General features: G+C 45.3%; 1 protein-coding gene across 2 annotated transcripts in view; it reads right to left on the minus strand.

The window, feature by feature from the left end:
• Positions 1-10,916: 10,916 nt before the first annotated feature.
• Positions 10,917-18,999, minus strand: part of PDE6D (phosphodiesterase 6D) — a 48,724-nt gene continuing 40,641 nt past the window's right edge. The window contains exons 2-5 of one of the 2 annotated variants that reach the window (XM_003821871.5): positions 17,597-17,685; positions 16,543-16,668; positions 15,718-15,823; positions 10,917-11,522 (exon numbers count right to left, since the gene is read on the minus strand). In XM_003821871.5, the coding sequence (XP_003821919.1) occupies positions 11,441-11,522; positions 15,718-15,823; positions 16,543-16,668; positions 17,597-17,685 (403 nt within the window). In that variant the 3' untranslated portion in view covers positions 10,917-11,440. The remainder of the gene's footprint in view (positions 11,523-15,717; positions 15,824-16,542; positions 16,669-17,596; positions 17,686-18,999) is intronic. The other variant, XM_057301542.2, reaches the window with a different exon arrangement.

An 18,999-nucleotide genomic window follows, 5' to 3' on the forward strand; every position in this document is an offset into this window, starting at 1 on the left:
AAGACCACACAGGTCCTTCAGTGGATGCCAACATAGAATGCCTGTGTCTTGGGGTGCCAAGCCACCAGCATCTGAGGAACTATACGCTCATCCCTGCTCTCTGGGTCCTTTCCAAGCAGAGGAAAGATGCTGCTGTCTGAGGGGTGTGGCTGCTTGAGACCTTGTCACATAGCTGGCCACCAGGCTTACTCACCACTCCTCCTTTCTGGTGCTCTCAAGGACACTCCAGCCAAAAAATGGCCATCTGCTCTCCAGGTCAAAGTGGTGCATGGAAGGGATCAGATGACATCCCAGCCAAGGACTTCTAAGGGAACAGGCAGCAGCAGAGGATGGCGTATCCTCCACAGCTGTCATGCTCAGCCTTGTCCTGAAGATGCTGGGAGCAGGACAGGCCCGGCTCTGACCCTACTTGAGGGAGGCTTTAGGCAAGAAACTTCCCCTATGAGGCTTTGGGTTCCTCATGACTGGAACGGAGCTCACCAGCTCTGCTCCTGTCCAGGTGAGGACAAACACAGGCCCCCTCCGACTGTCACTGTTCATTATGATTAGTGACTGCAGGTTACAGGGATTTTGGCAACCCTTCTACAGGCAGGATGGGTCAGGGTTCTCAGGTGACACAGTGTGACAGGGACCGGTGCAGCTCCAGCTGTTTATGGCATAGGAGGCTCATACCGCAGAGGACTCAGCCACTGGAAGAGCTGAGGGGTCTGTGGGGGGACTCAGGAGGTTGGAGGGGGGGAATGTGAGGGGGACTGCAGGGTGAGACTAAGGGGTGACTCAGTCAGCTCAGGCTGCTGTAACAAAATACCTTCAACTGGGTGGCTTATAAACAGTAAATATTGGCTGGGCACGGTGGCTCACACCTGTAATCCCAGCACTTTGGGAGGCCGAGGCAGGCGGATCACCTGAGGTCAGGAGTTCGAGATCAGCCTGGCCAACATGGTGAAACCCTGTCTCTACTAAAAATACAAAAATTAGTTGGGCATGGTGGCAGATGCCTAGAATCCCAGCTACTCAGAAGGCTGAGGCAGGAGAATCACTTGAACCCAGGAGGCTGAGGTTGCAGCAAGCCGAGATTGCACCAGTGGACTCCAGCCTGGGCAATGAGCGAAACTCCATCTCAAAACCACCACCACCACCACCACCACCACCACCACCACCCAACAAATATTTATTTCTCACAGTTTTGGAGTCTGGGAAATCCATGATCAAAGGTGCTGGCTGTCTACGAAAACAAAAACAAAACCAAAGGGTGCTGGCACACTTGCCGTTGGGTGAAGGCTGCTTACTGGCCCATGGACGATGCCTCTTTGCTGTGTCCTCACATGGTGGAAAGGGGGAGGGTGCTCTCTGGTGTCTCTTTTTATAAGGGCACTAATCCCATTCATGAAGCCTCCACCCCCATGGCCTAATCACCTCCCAAAGGCCCCACCTCCTAACACTGTCTCCTTGGGGAGACATAGGAATTTTTTGGGGGGGACACCAACATTCAGATTATAGCAGGGGGATACAGAGAAGGGACTGAGGGGACTGGAGGGGGGACTGGGAGGAGAGACTGAGGTAGGACTGCCCAGGGCCTACCAAAATAACAAACTGGTTGGGCACGGTGGGCTCATGCCTGTAATCCCAGCACCTTGGGAGGCCAAGGTGGGGGCACTGCTTGAGCCCAGGAGTTTTGAGACCAGTCTGGGCAACATAGTGCGACCCCTGACTCTTACAAACATTTAAAAAATTAAAGAGAAATCAAAAACAGCAACTTAACTTTTACCGGTAGCCTCTTGTGCAATGACATGTTTTTGATGTGGCCGTCCCAGTGGTTTTTTGCCTTCTCAGGTAAGAGGCCAAAGAGATGCCTGTGTGCAGAGGCATGGTTTTCCTTAGAATATCACTGTGTATCTCCTCCAGAAATACCATTAAATCCACAATTGAGGTTCTAGAATTTGGTGCTATAACATCATTTGTAGCCTACAAATGTTTGAGGATCACTCTGGTTGTCAAATTATTTTAGTATCATAAAACATCTACTTTTTTTTTTTGAGATGGAGTCTCGCTCTGTCGCCCAGGCTGGAGTACAATGGCGCAATCTTGGCTCACTGCAGCCTCCCCTTCCCAGGTTCAAGCGATTCTCCTGCCTCAGCCTCCTGAGTAGTAGCTGGGATTACAGGCGTGTACAACCATGCCCGGCTAGTTTTTGTATTTTTAGTAGAGACAGGGCTTGACTATGTTGGTGAGGCTGGTCTTGAACTCCTGACCTCATGATCCGCCTGCCTCGGCCTCCCAAAGTGCTGGGATTACAGGCATGAGCCACTGTGCCTGGCTGAAAATGTCTATTTTTAAGTAAGTCTGCTTTTACTTTCTTGGAATCCTCCAAGAAAAACGTTATAATCTTAGCCTAATTTTACCAAATGAATATTATTCAAATTTTTCAATATCTGTTAAATTATATTCAGCTTGTTGCTGAATATAAGCCAATTAAAAGTTAGTATATACCTGCCAGAGGAGATTATTTAGATTCTAAACCTGACTGAGGGCTAGACCTCAAGTAAACAATATGCATGGCCAACAGTGTATCATAAAGAAAAGAAATGATCACGATTGACCTGTTTAATAACATAAAACAATAAAATGTAATTTTAAGTTCTGTAAACAAGTAGACCAATCATCTCCACTGGATTATGCCAGGGCACCTTGTGACCCATAAAATATTCAGATAGCATATTATATCTCAAATGCACATAATTTAGCTCAAAATGAAATAATTAATATATATAAAGCATTCAAGTGACAATAACTTTGCTTATAACAGAGAAGAGTTATTTAGGGGATGATTTGAGTAAGTCAGTTCACTTAAGAAGCCATTCTAAGATATCTGACTAGATGCCTTTTCCGTTGAATGCATTTCCTTTAATAAGTGCAAGAATTCAAAAGCATTCCATTGAACCAAGAGCTGCTTCAGAGCTCAGAAGTGGGTGGTCAATACCCATTTGTTGCTACAGCTGCCAGTGATGGTGATGAGTGTATGTTTCTTTCTTGAGACAGGGTCTCACTTTGTCACCCAGGCTGGGGTGCAGTGGAGTGATCTCGGCTCACCGCAACCTCTGCCTCCCAGGCTCAAGCGATCCTCTCGCCTCAGACTCCTGAGTAGCTGGGACTACAGGTGTGCACCACCACGCCCAGCTAATTTTTGTATTTTCGTAGAGAGGGGGTTTCACCATGTTGCCCAGGCTCATCTCGAACTCCTGATCTCAAGCAATCCCGTCTCCGTCTCCCAAAGTGCTGGGATTACAGCAGGGAGCCACCGTGCCCAGCTGAGTATATGTTTTTAACCCTCTGAAAGACATTTTATTTTTTTGAGACGGGAATCTCACTCCGTTGCCTAGGCTGGTGTGCAGTGGCATGAACATGGCTCACTGCAGCTTCAACTTCCTGAGTTCAAGTGATCCTCCTGTCTCAGCTTTGCAAATAGCTGGGACCACAGGTGTGTGTCACCACGCCCAGCTAATTTAAAACAAATTTTTTTTTGCAGAGACGGGATCTTGCTTTGTTCCCCAGGCTGGTCTTGTATTCTTGGGCTCAAGCAATCCTCCTGCCTCGGCCTCTCAAAGTGCTGGGATTGCAGGTGTAAGCCCTGGTGCCTCGTCCTTCAAGACAAATATGTCTTTAAGAGCTTAACAGAGGTCCCCCAACTTTCTCTGTTCACAGCAATCTTAGTGTTTCAGTAACTTTTATGCCAAAATAAATATCCAACTCCTCTTTAGTTAGTTAGGTTCAAACAACTTATGAAGCATTTCTGCCCTTAGTAGCTTGTCATATTATTTTGGAGAAAAGAAGCCACATAAATTGAGAAAAAAAATTTTTTTTTTTTTTTTGAGACGGGCTCACTCTGTTGCTCAGACTAAAGTGCAGTGGTGTGATCTCAGCTCACTGTAACCTCCACCTCCCAGGTTCAATCGATTCTCCTGCCTCAGCCTCCCAAGTAGTTGGGACTAGAGGCACATGCCTCACCACACCCAGCTAATTTTTGTATTTTTTGGTAGAGGTGGGGTTTCACTGTGCCAGGCTGGTCTTGAACTCCTGGCCTCAAGTGATCCACCCGCCTCCCAAAGTGTGGGGATTACAGGCATGAGCCACCGCATCCGGCCTAATTTCATTTTTGATTACAACGAATGACTTACTAATGGGGTGTGTGTGCCTGTTAGGCACTGCACAGCTTTTTGTACCTTGGAATCCGAACGGACGCCACCACCCTCATCTCCTGTTCACGTTGATTTTCTCTGGGTTCTTGCTTCTTATCACCGAAACCTCCGCAAGCTCAGCTTCCCAGATATTTCATCAAAGAGAATGCAGCACGGCCTAATTTGAAACTTAACAATCTTAGCTAATAGTTAAGCATTAATAGGACAGATGTTCAGTGCCACTGTATTTTCTTTGAAAATTAAAAAAATCCTGCGGCCTCCCTGTGAGTTTGTGGAAGTGCCCTGGGAACGAAACATCTTCACCAAATCCCCGATTCTCACCCGGCTCCACCCCTCAGTTTATTTAAAGCTACAGCTGAAGCTGCTTGGTTACAGATCAAATAAAATCACCAAAGAGAATTGCTAAGCCTGATTATGTCTTCACTTTGAGGACCATTTTAACAGTGTGTTTTGAAAGCTGTGCAACAATTACCAGGTCACTAGCAAGAAGTTCTAAAAATAAACTTGACAATACAGGCTTAAAGTACTGTCCCACAGGTACAGGACAGTATTGTAACTAGCAGGGCTGGTGATCAGATTGCACCTTAGCTTGTTCTTTCTGGCTGTGATGTGGAGGATAAGTCAGGAAGGGAGGCCCATGCTGCAGTCCTGAGATGGTTACAGGACCTGAGGTGGGGCCCGTGGGGATGGCGAGGACACGAACAAGATGTTTATGAAGTGAGGTCAACGGGCTAGGGTCTACTGGGCTGTGGGGCAGTAGGGCAAGGAGAATGGAGACAGCCCATGCCCACCTGGGTGGATGTATCCAGCCACCCCTCTCACCCATGACTGGGAGTGAAGGAAAGCAAGCACACTTGACCTCTTTGCCCGACTTCTTCCTCATTTCTCTTCTCCATCGTACTCTAGGCTGCAAGGGGAGGGCTTTCACCTCCTCCTGTAACGCAGGGATTTCCCTCACGTTGTAGCCTGAGTTCTCTGTATTCAACAGGTAATCAAGTACGGTACACCTGGTTCTTGCCATGTTGATGTCAGTTTAAGAGATTTAAAAACTCTTTTCTTTCTGAGTAAAGCCTGGCTTTCCAGAAGAAAATCTGGAAACTCAAAAATCCTGTTTTGTGCTGGAGACTCAAAAATCCTGTTTTGGAAGTCAATTGCTGAATGTTGACTTCTTTCATTTGTTTATTAAAAAAAAAAATACAGACAGGGTCTTGCTATGTTGCCCAAGCTGGTTTCGAACTCCTGGCCTCAAGTGATCCTCCCCCTTGGCCTCCCAAAGTGTTGGGATTATAGTTGTGAGCCACCCATGCCTGGCCTTGACTTCTTTCAGTTTCTACACCCCCTCACGCCAGACTGATGCTGTCATTGCACTGTCTTGTTTTCTTCAGAACACTGATCACTATCTGAAATTATTTATTTGCCTTCTGTCTCCTCCCATTAAAATCTAATGGGAGATTGGCTGGGCATGGTGGCTCACACCTGTAATCCCAGCACTTTGGGAGGCTGAGGTGGGTGGATCAGGAGGTCAGGAGTTCAAGACCAGCCTGGCCAACATGGTAAAACCCCGTCCCTACTAAAAATACAAAAATTAGGCAGGCGTGGTGGCAGGCGCCTGTAATCCCAGCTACTTGGGAGGCAGAGGCAGAAGAATTGCTTGAACCTGGGAGGACGAGTTTGCAGTAAGCTGAGACCACGCTACTGCACTCCAGCCTGGACAACAAGAGCGAAACTCCATCTATAACAAACAAAAAAATCTAATGGTAAAATAGGGCCCTCATTCATCTCATCTTGTCTAGTAAGTTATCTCCACCGCTTAGAACAGTGTCTGGAGTATAAAAAGTGCTCAGTAAATGTGTGTGGAGTAAATGCGTAATGCTTAAAGAATTGGCACATAGCATCTTCTCAATACACTACAACTAAAAAAGAAAATCTAAAACATTTTTGGGACGAGGCAGCTGGAAGAAAAATGAAGAGCCTACAGATGAGGAAGGAGCAGAACACCCAGAAGAGGGGCTCTTCTCTAAGGAGAAGAGAAACCCAGCAGACGTCAGAAGAATCAGATGCAGCAGAGAAAGCAAGGACTTGAAGGGGCCCGACAAAAGGGGTGGGGCCAGAGCCAGATGGCAGTGTTTGAGGAATGGATGAGAGGAGTGGGAAGCGTGAGTGAAGACAATTCCAAGTTTGGATCTGCAGAGAAAGAGAAGGACTAGGGCAGGAGCTGAAGGCCATGCAGGATTGAAGAGAAGTCTTATTTTTAGAAATTTATTTTTTAAGGTGATTTGAACATGTTTTGTGGGCTGAGGGTTGAAGGATCTGGAGAAAAGGCTTTTCCGATTTTGTCTTGAGCATAATCTCCTCTTCCTTTAAATTTCTACCTGGTATTTCTCTTATGACATTTTTTGTGTGTGTGTGAGAAGGAGTCTAGTTCTGTCACCCAGGCTGGAGTATAGTGGCACAATCTCAGCTCACTGTAACCTCCGCCTCCTGGGTTCAAGCTATTCTCCTGTCTCAGCCTCCCGAGTAGCTGGGATTATAGGCACCTGCCACCATGCCCAGCTAATTTTTTGTATTTTTAGTAGAGATGGGGTTTCATTGTGTTGGCCAGGCTGGTCTCGAACTCCTGACCTCGTGATCCGCCCGCCTTGGCCTCCCAAAGTGCTGGGATTACAGGCATGAGTCACTGCGCCCAGCTTTTTATTTTATTTTATTTTATTTTTTTTTGAGATGGAGTTTTGCTCTTGTCACCCAGGCTAGAGTGCAGTGGTACCATCTTGGCTCACTGCAACCTCCACCTCCCGAGTTCAAGCGATTCTCCTGCCTCAGCCTCCTGAACAGCTGGGATTATAGGTGCCTGCCACCACACCCAGATATTTTTTTTTTTTCCCGTAGAGACGGGGTTTCACCATACTGGCCAGGCTGGTCTCAAACTCCTGACCTCACGTGATCCACCCGCCTCAGCCTCCCAAAGTGCTGGGATTGCAGGCATGAGCCACCGCCCCAAGCCTCTTATGGCATTTCTGGTAATTATTTGTTGTATCCTCCTACTACAGACAAACTCAGTAAAGGTAAGCTTGTGCCTAGCACAGCATCTTATTAGTGGGTATAATAGGCCTATCAGTGTGGCCTGAATGTGGCTATATCCCCTTTGGAAGACTTTCCTGCCTAACGAGGGCCAGACTTGGTACTTCATCACATTCCCCATCACAAAAGCCCAATACTCAAAACACTGGCAAGAAACATAATGGGGGTACTGATGCGAGGGTGTATTGCATATTACACAGCAAAGTTTAACCAAAATTCTCTAAATAGAAATCTATATTCTTTCTTGCAAGTCTCCTTCTCCAAGGCTGTGCGGCCTGGGATTCTTCCCCCTTCTCCTCCCCAGCACAGACTCTTAAGCCCCTCTTGATTGCCCTGAGCAGGTGAACTCTCCCTCTCAGCTTGTACAGGTCAGAGATGGGACTCTGTTCCTTAAGCAAGCTGCTTGGAGACCTCAGTCTGTCCTGCAGCCATCCTCATGTACACATCTATGTCTCTAACACATATTAAATGCCTCTACCAGTATTTCTCAAAGCATGGTCCATAGACCACCTGCATTGGAATCACCTGGCGGCTTTAAGGTGCAGATTTCTGGGCCTCACACCTACTGATCAGACTCTCTGGGAGCCGGGTGGGGCGGGGAGATGCCCATCATTGATTTGAAAATCAGTGGCCATAGACTGTGCCAGGCCTGGTCTATATGAGTCTCTTTCCGGGAACATTCTGCAGCCTTCAGTGTATCCAGAAAAAGCTGCATCTCCAGGCATCTGGGCCTGCATTAAGGCCCACCATGCAAGAGCTGACTTTGACTTCACAAGGGTCCTAGTCCCTACAGTTCTCCTGTCCTCTCCTTTTGCTTGTGTTTACTTAGGCCTGCGCCAATTCCCTCCTTCTCCTAGCATTCAGCCTTCCTCCCCACCAGTTCAAATCCCACCCACACTACTTGGAGCCCCTAGTCAGTACTGTCCCTGAAGCACACACTTTCTATTTTTCTCAGAGCAGCTAGCAAGAAGCGTGTCTGACTGTTTTGGACAGATGAGTGAGTGGAGAAGCATTCTCTGGGAAGTCCTTTCTCCACTACAGTGTGTACAGTCCCATGAGAACATTCCTTGATGGAATTATGGGGAGCAGATATGGTTTAGCAAAGAAGAGATGGGTTCACTCTGAGAAAAAGAGATGGCATTTTAAGAAGGTAATTCAGGCTGGGCGCGGTGGCTCACGCCTGTAATCCCAACACTTTGGGAGGCTGAGGTGGGTGGATCACGAGGTCAGGAGTTCAAGACCAGCCTGACCAACATGGTAAAACCCCATCTCTACTAAAAATACAAAAATTAGCTGGATGTGGTGGTGCGCGCCTGTAATCCTAGCTACTCAGGAGGCTGAGGCAGGAGAATTGCTTGAACCTGGGAGGCAGAGGTTGCAGTGAGCTGAGGTCGCATCACTGCACTCCAGCCTGGGCGACAGAGTGAAACTCTGTCTCAGAAAAAAAAAAAAAAAAGATTTTTAAAAATTAGCTGGGCATGGTGGCACACATGTGTAGTCCCAGCTACTCGGGAGGCTAAGGTTAGAGGATCTCTTGAGTCCAGGAGTTTGATGCTCTTGTGAGCTAGTATGCCACTGCACTCTGGCCTGGGTGACACAGAGAGACTCTGTCTCTAAAAAGAATAAATAAATAGATAAATAAACAATAAAGCAATTCATTTTCACCTTGTTTTTTTCTTTCTTTTTTTTTTTCCGAGACAGAGTCTCGCTCTGTTACCCAGGCTGAAGTGCAGTGGCATGATTTTGGCTCACTGCAACCTCCGCCTCGGCCTCCTGAGTAGATAGGACTACAGGCGCCCGCCACCATGCCCGGCTATGTTTTTTCTTTTCTTTCTTTCTTTCTTTTTTTTTTTTTTTTTTGAGACAGGGTCTTGCTTTGTCACCCACGCCAGAGTGCAGTGGCACGATCTCAACCCAATGCAACCTCTGCCTCCTGGGCTCAAGCAATCCTCCTGCCTCATCCTCCTGAGTAGTTAGGACTACAGGCACACACCTCCATGCCTGGATAATTTATGTATTATCATTTTTTTTTGTAGAGACTGGGTTTTACCATTGTTGCCCAGGCTTGTCTCGAACTCCCAGGCTCAAGCGATCTTTCCGCCTTGGTCTCCTAAATTGCTGGGGTTACCCCAACTTGTTTTTCCATCCAAACTTTGGTATTTAAAAAATAGCTTTTGGGCCGGGCATGGTGGCTCATGCCTGTAATCCCAGCACTTTGGGAGGCCGAGGGGGGTGGATCACCTGAGGTCAGGAGTTTGAGACCAGCCTGACCAATATGGTGAAACCCTGTCTCTGCTAAAAATACAAAAAAAAAAAAAAAAAATTAACCAGCGTGGTGGTGTGCGCCTGTAATCCCAGCTACTTGGGAGGCTGAGACAGGAGAATTGCTTGAACCCAGGAGGTGGAGGTTGCAGTGAGCTGAGATCATGCCACTGCACTCCAGCCTGGGCGACAGAGCAAGATTCTGTCTCAAAATAAATAAATAAATAAATAAAATAAATAAAAAACAGCTTTTGAAGACAACAGATCTAATATGAGGAATTGAATCATCATTGAAAGATGGTAGTACACTAAAAATATACGGTTTCTCCTCCCCACCCGCAGATGCAAACAGACTCAGGTAATAGAGAGAAAAGGAAAAGAGGAATCTGAGAGCAAGAGCTACACCAAAGAGAGCCATACCTTTGATGTGTTCTGTCCTCTGGCCTCAGACCTTACTGCTTTGGTAACTTGAAAACATGTAATTGTTGGTATTTTATAAAAGATAGTGAAGGCATGCTGGGAGCGGTGGCTCATGCCTATAATCCCAGCACTTTGGGAGGCCGAGCCAGGCGGATCACCTGAGGTCAGGAGTTCGAGACCAGCCTGGCCAACATGGTGAAACTCTGTCTCTACTAAAATTACAAAAAAATTAGCCAGGTGTGGTGACGGGCTACTCGGGAGGCTGAGGCAGGATAATTGCTTGAACCCAGGAGGCAGAGGTTGCAGTGAGCTGAGATCCCGCCATTGGACTCCAACCTGGGCAACAAGAGTGAGACTCTGTCTCAAAACAAACAACAACAAAAAAAGACACTGAAGGCTACTAGTAGCTCAGAGGTAAGAACACTTTTTGGTGTTCTCTCTTATGTCAGACCTGAAAGCACTGCCAGTTGTAATCCCTTCTCTCCCACGCTGGCTTCCAATGACGACAGTCTTAAAGGCCTCCCAGCCTCCTCCCAGCCCAGATGCCTTCCCATCATTCTCCAGTTAGGTTCATGCAGATCTTTTCATTTTGTAGCTTCTAGTCTCATTTAGGAATACAAGAGTCCCTACTCTACTAACTTAGAATTGCCCTTTCTTGAAACTTCTTGAACAAATGAATACTGTAAACAAATAGAAAAAATTAACAATAATAAACAAACAAAGGGTGCATGTATGTTGTGGAAAAGAACCATTAAAGATTGTGTCTAAAAGACAAATGTTAAGGTCATGGGTTTGGTTCAAGTATGTTGCACAATTTTGGAAAGCAGTAACTGTGGCACTAGGGAACAAGATCTATCAGTTCCATTCCTGGAGTGAAATACAGTTGTGATCTTATATTTGGTTTCTTTCCATTATGCAGCCAGGTTCACTTTCCAGAAAAAGGAGAGATAAAAGCAGTGCCATGCTAAAGACTGTAGGAATATTTTAATTCATATTTTTAATTACATTATGTAATAATATCACAGTCTATTTTACAAGTTAAATGTATGAGAATGTGTGAAATAGAAATGGTAGGAAAAAACTAAACATGGGTCAGGAACACGGAATTTTTCCAAAACCAGGGGCCAAAGGTAGATGTGTAGCCTGTAGGGCCCAAGGAGGAGACAAGGAGAGTGACAGGTACAGTTACCGGTTTGTGGTATGTGTTTGTTCCCTGTGTGTATGCTGGGAAGGACTTGAGACCTGTCCCCTGCCCTGGTCTGGGGTTGGGAGTTTAGTCTGGTCAGCTGGAAGATGGTGGCTTGGGAAAAAGAGCCATCTGGTTACCTACACAGAGCTGGTCCCCTGGTGGCTGCAGGTAGGTTCTGCTGTTGAGGGAATTAGGGGTGTATGTGTCAAAAATCAAACGTGTGGAGGAAAAAAGTAAACAGTTTCCTCCTCCCTCCAAAAAACCCAAATTCTTGAAATGTACACACATTCTTCTTTCAAACATAGAAAAGTCTCACTCTGGATGTGCTTACAAGAAGATCGTCGTCAAAAAACTTTGTTTCTATGATAACGTTCCCACTGTAAGTAAGAAGAGAAACAGAGGGCAAAAGAGAGTGAGCATGTTAGGCACAAGATTTCATTTCCACAAAGTGGTTTCCATCTGGATTCCTGGGCCAATGGACATGCACCCACCCAGAGTCTTAGCTTGGGGACATTAAAATCCTTGTCTGTATGGGGTTACAAGTCTAACATGACATTTAACTTATGTGGTTACATTCATCCCTGTCAAGCTCACAAGTCAGAAGTGAGAGCATGTCTCCACTCCTTGGTACACTCTAAAGCCCTTAGTAGAGTGCTCTGCACACAGGGTGCTTATAGATCCGACTGACTTTCTGATACCGCATTCACGGACACCTCTGGCTGGTTTACATATAGAAGCCTGCAGACCTCAGGGGCAGTATCCTTCCCTACAGTACTTACAATAGTCGAAAGGTGGGCTTTGGCCTGGCCCACATCTATTTTCCTGCCTTTGGGTAACAGCACCTTGCTCTTCATTTGGGAACCACCCTTCCTCCAGTCCATGTGCCAAGTGAGTGGCCCCTCACTCACCTGGCAAAAGGGTGAACAGAGGATGTAACTTAGGCCAATCAGACTCTTTCCCTTGAGCAAGATCCTTCCTGTAGCTTCTCCTTGAGGAAGCCATCCAGGGATTCCTGCCCATCTGCATCTTCCAAGCCGCCCCAGCTCTCCCCCTTAGTCTTTTAGCTCTTGTATTAGCCAGAGCCTGTTTCTATGACTTACAACTACAGAACACTAAATGATGCACCTGTATTGTGAGGTGTGAGGGAAGAATTTCATTTTTCTTGGTGGGTATCTCAGTGCTCCCATTTGTAAAATGGGAGAGACCATGGCCTTACCAAATCACACTTGAGCTGAGTTTAGGGCAACTGTTTTTGGGGGTTCTAAAAAGTTAAGTAGCCGGGCACGGTGGCTCACACCTGTAATCCCAGCACTTTGGGAGTCTGAGGTGGGCGGATCACAAGGTCAGGAGATTGAGACCATCCTGGCTAAACAGGGTGAAACCCTGTCTCTACTAAAAATACAAAAAAATTAGCCAGGCGTGGTGGCGGGCACCTGTAGTCCCAGCTACTCAGGAGGCTGAGGCAGGAGAATGGTGGGAACCCGGGAGGCGGAGCTTGCAGTGAGCCGAGATCACACCACTGCACTCCAGCCTCGGCGACAGAGCGAGACTCCGTCTCAAAAAAAATAAAAAATAAAAATAAAATAAAAAGTTAAGTATAGTTGGTTCCCTACTTATAATGAATCAACTTATGATCTTTCAACTTTATAGTGGATTTATGGGGATATTAAATGCATTTTTGACTTATGATATTTTCATCTTATGGTAGGTTTGAGACAGAGCGAGACCGTCTCAAAAAAAAACAGCAACAAAAAATCACGCCTCGTGAAGAAGAAGTCAAATGAAGTTTAATAAAATCTAAAAAAAAAAAAAATCCCTGCTTTCCTAAACTACTCTGTACTTTCCCAGGGTAATTAATAACCAGCAGATACATTTCTGCTGGTAATTAATTATAAAACAAGTAAATAGGCCGGGCGTGGTGGCTCATGCCTGTAATCCCAGCACTTTGGGAGGCTGAGGTGGGCAGATCATGAGGTCAGGAGATCGAGATCATCCTGGCTAACATGGTGAAACCCCGTCTGTACTAAAAATATTAAAAAAAAAATAGCCGGGCGTGGTGGCGGGTGCCTGTAGTCTCAGCTACTCAGGAGGCTGAGGCAGGAGAATGGCGTGAACCTGGGAGGCGGAGGTTGCAGTGAGCTGGGATCATGCTACTGCACTCCAGCCTGGGCGACAGAGCGAGACTCCGTCTCAAAAAAAAAAAAACAAAAACCCCAAAAAACAGGTAAATAAGGTACTCAGAATCTGACTGGCTGATAAGATATAAAAATAGCTACTACTGTAATTAAAAAATCTACTTTTAGGCCAGGCACGGTGGCTCACGTCTGTAATCCCAGCACTTTGGGAGGCCGAGGCGGGCGGATCACGAGGTCAGGAGATTGAGACCATCCTGGCTAACACGGTGAAACCTCGTCTCTACTAAAAATACAAAAAATTAGCTGGGCGTGGTGGCGGGTGCCTGTAGTCCCAGCTACTCGGAAGGCTGAGGCAGGAGAAAGATGGGAACCTGGGAGGTGGAGCTTGCAGTGAGCCGAGATCTTGCCACTGCACTCCAGCCTGGGCGACAGAGCGAGACTCCATATCAAAAAAAAAAAAAAAAAAAAAAATCTACTTTTAAAACTATTAAAACTTTAAAAAATTCTATTACAATTTTTTTTTTTTTTTTTTTTTTTTTTTTTTTTTGTGGTGGAGTCTCGCCCTGTCACCCAGGCTGGAGTGCAGAGGCGTGATCTCGGTTCACTGCAACCTCCAGCACCCGGATTCAAGTGATCTCCTGCCTCAGCCTCCCGAGTAGCTGGGACTACAAGCGTGTGCCGCCATGCCCAGCTAATTTTTTGTCTTTTTAGTAGAGATGGGGTTTCACTGTGTTAGCCAAGATGGTCTCGATTTCCTGACCTCGTGATCCACCCGACTTGGCTTCCCAAAGTGCTGGGATTACAGGTGTGAGCCACCGCGCCCAGCCTCTTACAAAATCTAGATGGGGTCTTGCTATGTTGCCCAAGCTAGTCTCAAACTCGGACTCAAGCAATCCTCCCGCCTCAGCTTCCCAAGTAGCTAGGTTTATAGGAAAGTGTCACCACACCTGGCTGTTAAAAAAAACTATTAAAAACTTTAAAAAAGGGGCTGGGCACGGTGGCTCATGCCTGTAATCCCAGCACTTTGGGAGGTTGAGGCGGGTGGATCACCTGAGGTTAGGAGTTCGAGACCAGCTTGACCAATATGGTGAAACCCTGTCTCTACTAAAAATACAACAAAAAAAATTAACCAGTGTGGTGGTGTATGCCTGTAATCCCAGCTACTTGGGAGGCTGAGACAGGAGAATTGCTTGAACCTGGGAGGCGGAGCTTGCAGTGAGCTGAGATCACGCCACTGCACTCCAGCCTGGGTGACAGGGCGAGACTCTGTCTCAAAAAACAAAAAAACAAACAAAAAAAAACTTAAAAAGTAGAGACAGGCATGGTGGCACATGCCTGTAGTCTCACCTACTTAGGAGGCTGAGCTAGGAAGATCACTTGAGCCCAGGAGTTGGAGTCCAGCCTGGGCAACATGGGAAGACCCTGTTTTTAAAAAAAATAAAATAAACAAAACCCAAAACCAAAACAAAAAACCTTAAAGTCAATAACCTCAATTTTTAACAAATTCAATATGGCTTTCATAAAGGAACTGTTGAAAGAGATGATCCAATATTACATAATTATCTGTGGGACTCTTTTTTTTTGGAAATAGAGTCTTGGTCTGCTACCCAGGCTGGAATGCAGTGACATGATCTTGGCTCATTGTAACCTCCACCTCCTGGGTTCAAGCAATTCTCCTATCTCAGCTTCTTGAGTAGCTGGGATTACAGGTGTGTGCCATTACGCCCAGCTAACTCTTTAGAAGGTACTATTACTATAACATTTGAGAGACTAACATCTTTCCCACAGACAATGGGAGGTAGGAAGTTATTGACAGTGTTTTTGGAAAAAGCACAAACAAATTGTTCTTGGAACAGGAACCAAAGCTATTAATATGGTAAGCCATTCTCCAAAAAACTGTAACCAAGTAGTATCCTTGAAAACAGAATTATTAATAGGACTTTGCCAGATTCTGTTAAAGGTGATCTAAACAAAATACAGAGATACCGGAAGTACGGTAGTCAGGAATGGGAGCAAATTAACATAGATTCGGTATATATATTAAATGCCAGTCTCCTTCCATGTCATCACATTTTATCTTCATTACACCTCTGTAAGACAGAATTAATTTCTGTGTTTAGAGATGAAAGACTAAGGCTCAGAGAGATAAAGCATATTAGTGCCCAAGATGACACAGGTAGTCAGGGTGAATCAGGAATTTAAATCTGGTTTAATCTAAAGTTTTATTTTTATTTTTTTTTTTATTCTTTCTACTCTATCATACTGTCTTTTTCATATGAAAAAGGTCAGGAACCTGGAAACCTAGATACCCTTGGATACTCTTTTACTCTATTTCTCAACCGAGCTCTCTGCCCACTGAATGGCACCAGGAGTCCCACCTGCCTGGAATGCCTGTTTCTAGACACACTTCATAATTTCCTGAGACCTGCTCACTCACGTTAAGACGCTTGCTGGCATCATCTGGGACTCGGGTGCTGCCTCTATCAAGGACTGCCAGGTATTTGTGGAGTTAGGGATCACAAAGCCAAACTCGAAGAACCATTCTGAAGGAAGAAGGAAAAGCCGGGGTGAGCAGGTGCCCCAGTATAAAGTTTAAGGGCTCTTTGTCTCCCTCTCTAGAGTGAGCCTCTTCCTACCCTGAGAACCACCAAAGGAAGCTATCAGCAACCTCTCAGACCAGGGGCATAAAAAAGACAGGGAAGCCTGCTCAGGTTGTCCTCTGAACCACACCAAAGGCTTGCTTCTCATGCTTTGAGGTCTAAAGGACTAGGACCAGCGAGCAGGACACAATATAAGCAGCATTTTCTTAGAGGTAGGCTAGATGTGAACTATATATAGATACATAGTTAAATTCACTTGGAATTAGCTTGAAGGGGCTTATGCGCCCTTTACACTGCATGGTGAGAATTCAATGCAGAGTGGCCTTGCCAGTCAAATCTGTATGATACTGTATGTAGAGCACTGTACTAGGCCCTGCTCATAGCAGCTTCCTCCAGATCATATCACAATACAACGTCAGTGCCTAAACCAGGCACCACCATCCATGCTCCCAGTGTCAGAGACCTCAAAGCCCCTTGTAGTGGCTAGCTTTGTTTTGGTTTGTTTCACTGGGGATTCACAGTCTTGCAGAGTGTAGGAATCCTACCACAAACTGAGTTGTAAAAGGAATGTTATCAAAGCACTGCTTTAGTTCATTGGATATTGTTGCCTTTTGTCCTGGTCGCCCTAAGCCCTGATTTCAGGCATGTAGGCAGCAGAATACCTTCTAGGCATTGCCCTTTGAAGTAAACTTTTTGTTCCAGGCGGAATTTTTCCATTTGTTCTGTCGAAGAAAAATTAAGTTCTCGAGATACTGCCTTGCACTTGAGGATTTTCTTGGGAACACGGGCTGGTAAGAGAAAAACAAATGTTGAAGCCTTTCTAAATGAAAACCACAGGACTATGATGCTTCAAATTTCCGGGAGCTTCTTACAGCTGATTTAGAGAACACTTTCTTACATTTTGGATAATGCCTTGGTAAGTGCACTACACTTTGTGTGGCTGAAAGCAGAGGTCTGTAATTGGTCACCTGTATCTGAAAGATATTAGATCTTCAAGGAACACCAGGTTTTGTGCATCTAAGGGCCTCATCTAACTACTCTCATCAGGAAGGGGGCTGCATGGGTACCTTCTCTCTACTCTGTTCTGGTGATTTTAACCCCTTACTTCTTCTTTACTTCAGGGAGATAAAAATGCAAATTTTCTTATGGAGAAAAAAGTTGAGATCTTAGTTTCTATCTTTGGGTATGTTCTATGGTAAAATATCAGCACAAAATGGGTTTTGGGAAGTGAGAGAAAGAAATGTTAAGAAAGTAACTGGCTGGGCATGGTGGCTCACACCTGTAATCCCAGCACTTTGGGAGGCTGAGGCGGGCAGATCACTTGAGGTCCGGAGTTCGAGACCAGGATGGCCAACATGGTGAAACCCCATCTCTACTCAAAATACAAAAATTAGCCAGATGTGGTGGCGCACGCCTGTAGTCCCAGCTACTCGGGAGGCTGAGGCATGAAAATCACTGGAACCTGGGAAGCGGAGGTTGCAGTGAGCCAAGATCACACCACTGCATTCCATCCAGCCTGGGTGATAGAGCAAGACTGTGTCTCAAAAAAAAAAAAAAAAAAGAAAGTAACTGAAACTGTCAACAACACATGGATTAACATGCTGTGTCTTCAGGGGCTCACCCGCCTATTAGGTATGTGTTAACTTAGCTCTCTTATGCTCAGGTGCTAGTCTGGCATTGGTTACAGCCCTGTGTAGATAAAGGGTTGGAAAGTACCTTCATGCTCCACACCAGGGACAGACAGGTCTTCTGTTCCTTGCCAGAGTATCTTCCCTGTCTCAGCATCCCGAAGGTTCATCCAATTTCTGATCAAATATGACTAAGGAAAAATAAGGCACTGAAAGTGACTCCCACTTTGTACTCTAGGTGCCTCATGTTTACTCCCACCAACTCTTGTTTACTTTTTAAAAAGTCTGTCAAACTGCTCATTGCCATGGAAGCACATAAGAATGTGAGGAGAGTCAAAAAGACATCTAAAGGAAGAAGCAGAAACCTAGAGAAGTTACTTTTATCTATGAGAATCCTAAGACTGCACACACCTAGAGACTGCAAGAAAGGGACAGAAAATGAATAGTGCAAAATTTAAAATTTACCAACAGGATCTGACCAACCAAGATAAAATACCTAAAGAAACAAATATCAGATGTACCCCAAGGAAACAACTCATGAAGATCACTCTATAGTGAATGCCACAGTCCATAAACTTCACCCACAAGCACAGAACTCTCAAATTGCTTTGTAGTGGCCCCCTCTGTTTTTTTTTTTTTTTTTGAAACAGAGTCTCACTCTGTCACACAGGCTGGAATGCAGTGGCACAATCTCGGCTCACTACAACCTTCACCTCCTTGGTTCAAGCAATTCTTGTGCCTCAGCCTCCTGAGTAGCTGGAATTACAGGAGCACGTCACCAAGCCCAGCTTATTTTTGTATTTTTAATAGAGATGGGGTTTCACCATGTTGGCCAGGCTGGTCTCGAACTCCTGACCTCAAGTGATCTGTCTGCCTCAGCCTCTGAGTGCCCTGTTTTTAAATATGAGAAGACAGCCAAGTATCAACAGAAATTTAAGGAAGCATTTATTATGAAAGACAGACCAAAACAAACTAAAAGAAAAAAGTAACTTAGAAGAATAAAGAGGCTTACAGACATAAGTTTTAAAAAGGAGCATTAAAAAAGAGAGATAAGACATAACCTCTATAGACACTAAAAATTAATATGATAAAATTCTGTATATTTTAGGTGAATTTCTCTGGTTTGAGGTTACAACTTATGAAGCTGGTTAACTGATGTTCTCTGTCAGAAAATGCCTTCTAACATAAGTATTTATATTTTCTAGTTTCTGTATTGTTTCATACATTAAATGAGTCAATAATACCAATTTAAAAAAGAATATTCAGAGAACAAAAAAGAACTCTAGAAACACATATATTTTGATAGCAGAACCAAACAACTCAACGCAAAGACAAAATTGAAGAAAGCTTTCAGAACGAAAAAGGCAAGGATAGAAAACAGGAGAGCAGGCTGAGTGTGGTGGCTCACACCTGTAATTCCAGCACTTTGGGAGGCTGAGGCGGGTGGATTCCTTGAGCTCAGGAGTTTGAGATTAGCCTGGGAAACATGGT

The sequence above is a fragment of the Pan paniscus genome, chromosome 13 (assembly GCF_029289425.2).
Source record: "Pan paniscus chromosome 13, NHGRI_mPanPan1-v2.0_pri, whole genome shotgun sequence".
Taxonomy (NCBI): Eukaryota; Metazoa; Chordata; class Mammalia; order Primates; family Hominidae; genus Pan; species Pan paniscus.